We start from the raw sequence: 5,784 nt of genomic DNA, 5'->3' as shown, positions 1-5,784 counted from the left end.
TTGCTCTCATTAAATATGGCAATCTTGTCTCGTTGGATGTTGAATACTTATGTCTGACCTTGTTGGAAGCTTCTTGCTATGCTTTTCATGTAGGCAGGGCCGGCCCAACAAAATTTGGGGTCTAAGGTAAAAATTTTATATGGAGCCTTTTTATATGTAAACATTAATTAAATAAAATTATATAATACTAGTTAAATTAAGATTAATTTGATGTAAATATAGAAATTGATAAATAATACTAGCTCAACTAAGGTTAATTTCAAATAGAAGATTGAATATTATAGTTGAATCAAAAGGAACTTACTTTAACTTGGATATATGACTATGCATAATTAAGTACAGTTGTAATCTAAATTTTAATTTTATATATTCTTTTTAAGAGAAAGAGATAGATAGATATTATTTGGTGTGTGGCTTAGTAGGAAATTAGTCATCATTGGTGATTTATCACATTTGCAGCATTTTATTAGAAACATCTTAGGGTTTTGATTGGGTTAAATTTTATTGGTCTCCTATTTTAAAAGCCATGTTAGAAATGAAAAAGAAAAATACTAAAAATACTACAAAATATTCACAATAAATGTGATTATGACTGTAATTGATGAATTTCAACAACTTAATTTATTTGTGTTTGAATTACTTTTTTATGTGATTGGTGATATGTCAGTTAAATCTATAATAAAATTTGTGGTATTTTTAGCATCGCTCTTAAAAAAAAGTATCAATTATTTAAAAAATGTTATATTTTTATAAAATTTTGGGCTTTTTACTAAGGAAGATGGGGTCTTTTTTTAGTAGGGAAATTTTTTATTTGTTGTGGGGCCTTAGGCCTAGGCCTAAGTTGCCTAGGCCTTGAGCCGGCACTGCATGTAGGCTTAACTTATCAGTTATCACCATTATCAAACTCTACATGAGAAGCTCCGGTGCCGTAAGAATATTTAGCAACCTATTTCAGTGTTGCTTAACACCTAATAAAAATACCGTTGGATGTCTTTCATTACAATTGAAGATCACATTCTCATATTTTGCAACAAAGGAGTTGTACGACTTTGAGTGGTGAAAAATGAGATATATAAGATCTAAGTTTTGAGTTAGGAGCAAACCAAACACCCCCAATAATCTAATTGCTTCCATAAAAGAAAAGCCTGTACTGCCAGTTTACTTTTCCTTATCATCTTTTCTATTACTTAACTTTCTATTTACATTTTTTTATTATTAAAGAAAAAGCACAACTGTGTGTGACTGTGATCTATAAATAACCATTGACATAAGTTCCATACTCAACTACCCCCACGAGCTCGTTTACATCCCAACCATCATTTTAAATGCTTTTGCTTGAATGAAGTCTAGGCTTTCAGATAATTTATTTATGTATTTTGAGGACACAGGCTTCTAGTAGGGAAATATGTATTTTAGAATTGTATGTGAACCATGATCTTGCAACACATGCCCAACAAATAATGTACCACTTTTCTCAATGGATAGTGTGAATGTGTGATGCGCTAATCATACTCATTCTTTAGATTTTTTTTTTTCCCTTTTTTGAATAAAAAAAGAAAGGTTAAGATAATTAGTTATAGTCTTACAGAGCAATATTTGTGTGTGTATATATATATATATATATATATATATGTTAATAATGTCTTAGTCACCTAATTTCTAACTCCCAAATTTTGTCAAACCTCCAATTTCCAGGTTTGGTAGAGTTAAAAATGGCAATAGACTACAAACTAAAAAAAAAAAAAAAAAAAAAACTGTAAACTTAATTGATAAATCTTAGCCACTATTAGTTAAAATTACAACATTGAGGTGAAAAAGAACACCTTCCATCCGCATCAAAAACTAATGATATAATCGGCATATCTAGCATAACCCACACTAAAAGAAAATGAGGGTTTCATTGAAATCACCGAAGGTTAAGCTAAGAATGATACTTTAGTCATGTTTGATGAAGGAAACCAACCTTTCCATTAGATCCACAGCATTGTCACATTTGGGCTTCATCAGATGGAACACATGGCTCTCCCCCTCATGTTCAACAATCTCCACCGTCCCTTTCCACCCACTCTTCTTCAAGTCTTCATAGTAACATGTCCCTCTCTCTCTCAAATGGTCTTTCTCAGCCACAAATACCAACAACCTCTCACACCCTAACCTTGCTAGATCCTCTATGGCCGGTTTTAGCCTAGGATCCTCCAAACCTTTATTTTCCGGACACATGTACAGCCACATTTTATCATCTTCCGTACCCCCAAAATATGGGTGCACCAGAGCCACACCAATTAGTTTAACCCCAGGTAAACTAGTTAACCCGACCCGAACCGCTACGTTATGTGAAATATTTGCCCCAGCACTATCACCCGCTAAAAAGACCCGCTCAAAGTCCGCATGGTTATTCAACCATGGATCCGGGCCATCACCATTTACATGGGNAAATCCATTGATTCTTCATTTTATACTTGATTATTCACCAATTTAATACTAAACTCAATATAATAAAATCTCACAAAATACAAGAAATAAAATTAAAGCAAATACAACACAATTTTGTCATAAAATAAAGCCAACATAAAATATAATTGTAAATCACAACTTTATACACTTTGTCATGGCTACTTTTTATCCTTGCTGGATACATTTGTTTGGCTCTAGTAGATACTTTTTTTTTAGCTTTTCTGTACATAATATTTTAAGTTTTTAACTTTGCTATATGCACTATAATGATTTCACTAAACACATTTTCTTGCTAGAAACATCATAAAGACTTCGTAAAATGTGCTAATTTGCTCTCATTAAATATGGCAATCTTGTCTCGTTGGATGTTGAATACTTATGTCTGACCTTGTTGGAAGCTTCTTGCTATGCTTTTCATGTAGGCAGGGCCGGCCCAACAAAATTTGGGGTCTAAGGTAAAAATTTTATATGGAGCCTTTTTATATGTAAACATTAATTAAATAAAATTATATAATACTAGTTAAATTAAGATTAATTTGATGTAAATATAGAAATTGATAAATAATACTAGCTCAACTAAGGTTAATTTCAAATAGAAGATTGAATATTATAGTTGAATCAAAAGGAACTTACTTTAACTTGGATATATGACTATGCATAATTAAGTACAGTTGTAATCTAAATTTTAATTTTATATATTCTTTTTAAGAGAAAGAGATAGATAGATATTATTTGGTGTGTGGCTTAGTAGGAAATTAGTCATCATTGGTGATTTATCACATTTGCAGCATTTTATTAGAAACATCTTAGGGTTTTGATTGGGTTAAATTTTTATTGGTCTCCTATTTTAAAAGCCATGTTAGAAATGAAAAAGAAAAATACTAAAAATACTACAAAATATTCACAATAAATGTGATTATGACTGTAATTGATGAATTTCAACAACTTAATTTATTTGTGTTTGAATTACTTTTTTATGTGATTGGTGATATGTCAATTAAATCTATAATAAAATTTGTGGTATTTTTAGCATCGCTCTTAAAAAAAAGTATCAATTATTTAAAAAATGTTATATTTTTATAAAATTTTGGGCTTTTTACTAAGGAAGATGGAGTCTTTTTTTAGTAGGAAAATTTTTTATTTGTTGTGGGGCCTTAGGCCTAGGCCTAAGTTGCCTAGGCCTTGAGCCGGCACTGCATGTAGGCTTAACTTATCAGTTATCACCATTATCAAACTCTACATGAGAAGCTCCGGTGCCGTAAGAATATTTAGCAACCTATTTCAGTGTTGCTTAACACCTAATAAAAATACCGTTGGATGTCTTTCATTACAATTGAAGATCACATTCTCATATTTTGCAACAAAGGAGTTGTACGACTTTGAGTGGTGAAAAATGAGATATATAAGATCTAAGTTTTGAGTTAGGAGCAAACCAAACACCCCCAATAATCTAATTGCTTCCATAAAAGAAAAGCCTGTACTGCCAGTTTACTTTTCCTTATCATCTTTTCTATTACTTAACTTTCTATTTACATTTTTTTATTATTAAAGAAAAAGCACAACTGTGTGTGACTGTGATCTATAAATAACCATTGACATAAGTTCCATACTCAACTACCCCCACGAGCTCGTTTACATCCCAACCATCATTTTAAATGCTTTTGCTTGAATGAAGTCTAGGCTTTCAGATAATTTATTTATGTATTTTGAGGACACAGGCTTCTAGTAGGGAAATATGTATTTTAGAATTGTATGTGAACCATGATCTTGCAACACATGCCCAACAAATAATGTACCACTTTTCTCAATGGATAGTGTGAATGTGTGATGCGCTAATCATACTCATTCTTTAGATTTTTTTTTTTCCCTTTTTTGAATAAAAAAAGAAAGGTTAAGATAATTAGTTATAGTCTTACAGAGCAATATTTGTGTGTGTATATATATATATATATGTTTTTAATGTAATAATTCTTAGTCACCTAATTTCTAACTCCCAAATTTTGTCAAACCTCCAATTTCCAGGTTTGGTAGAGTTAAAAATGGCAATAGACTACAAACTAAAAAAAAAAAAAAAAAAAAAAACTGTAAACTTAATTGATAAATCTTAGCCACTATTAGTTAAAATTACAACATTGAGGTGAAAAAGAACACCTTCCATCCGCATCAAAAACTAATGATATAATCGGCATATCTAGCATAACCCACACTAAAAGAAAATGAGGGTTTCATTGAAATCACCGAAGGTTAAGCTAAGAATGATACTTTAGTCATGTTTGATGAAGGAAACCAACCTTTCCATTAGATCCACAGCATTGTCACATTTGGGCTTCATCAGATGGAACACATGGCTCTCCCCCTCATGTTCAACAATCTCCACCGTCCCTTTCCACCCACTCTTCTTCAAGTCTTCATAGTAACATGTCCCTCTCTCTCTCAAATGGTCTTTCTCAGCCACAAATACCAACAACCTCTCACACCCTAACCTTGCTAGATCCTCTATGGCCGGTTTTAGCCTAGGATCCTCCAAACCTTTATTTTCCGGACACATGTACAGCCACATTTTATCATCTTCCGTACCCCCAAAATATGGGTGCACCAGAGCCACACCAATTAGTTTAACCCCAGGTAAACTAGTTAACCCGACCCGAACCGCTACGTTATGTGAAATATTTGCCCCAGCACTATCACCCGCTAAAAAGACCCGCTCAAAGTCCGCATGGTTATTCAACCATGGATCCGGGCCATCACCATTTACATGGGAAGCCACCCACTTAAGCGCAGCCCATGAGTCGTCGTAGCATGCCGGAATTGGGTGCTCGGGGGCTAGCCTGTAGTCCACAGAGACGGCTATGATATTGGCTTTTGCCACGAGAGCACTAACATATTTGTGGTAACCCGGGTGGAAAGCGGATCCAATAGAAAAACCTCCACTGTGCATGTAAACTAGGATGGGGAGCTTCTTACTTGGGTCGGATATCTGAGGCATGAAAACACGGGCTGACACTGCGGGTTCCGGTGAGACTACTACATCTTTGGATCTGACAGCCATGTGTGGGTCATCACTAGGGGGCACATGCTCAGAAGCCATGAATTTTTCTACACGACCATCTTTGTATACTTTGAAGAATGGGAAGAATTCATGTGCTATCTCACTGTTGCTTGATGATTCCATTTTTGAATTGCTAGTAGGATGTGTTTAATGAAATTACAAAAAGAGAGAATGGTGAGGATGCTGAAAGAAGTAACTGGTGCACATACAATATAGTGTGTGAAGTTTGAGCTAGTCAATATGTCTTATTTGAACCGACTCCTTTTCTTCTTCTTTTTTCT

At 33.7% G+C, this 5,784-nt stretch overlaps 2 protein-coding genes across 2 annotated transcripts; both read right to left on the bottom strand.

The window, feature by feature from the left end:
* Positions 1-1,762: 1,762 nt before the first annotated feature.
* On the bottom strand, positions 1,763-4,643 carry LOC136067592 (probable carboxylesterase 12). The gene is made up of 2 exons (XM_065773687.1): positions 4,606-4,643; positions 1,763-2,446 (listed from the first exon to the last, which is right to left on the bottom strand). The coding sequence occupies exons 1-2, from the start codon at positions 4,641-4,643 to the stop codon at positions 1,936-1,938; spliced, it is 549 nt and encodes a 182-aa protein (XP_065629759.1). The 3' UTR covers positions 1,763-1,935.
* Positions 4,545-5,784, bottom strand: LOC112015707 (probable carboxylesterase 12). Its single transcript, XM_024048136.2, has one exon. The coding sequence runs from the start codon at positions 5,624-5,626 to the stop codon at positions 4,718-4,720; it is 909 nt and encodes a 302-aa protein (XP_023903904.2). The 5' UTR covers positions 5,627-5,784; the 3' UTR covers positions 4,545-4,717.

The sequence above is a fragment of the Quercus suber genome, unplaced genomic scaffold (genome assembly GCF_002906115.3).
Source record: "Quercus suber isolate HL8 unplaced genomic scaffold, Cork oak 2.0 scaffold_78, whole genome shotgun sequence".
In the NCBI taxonomy this organism is placed as follows: domain Eukaryota; kingdom Viridiplantae; phylum Streptophyta; class Magnoliopsida; order Fagales; family Fagaceae; genus Quercus; species Quercus suber.
Note: the sequence above shows the minus strand (reverse complement) of the source record. Positions and strands in the feature narration are given on the sequence as shown.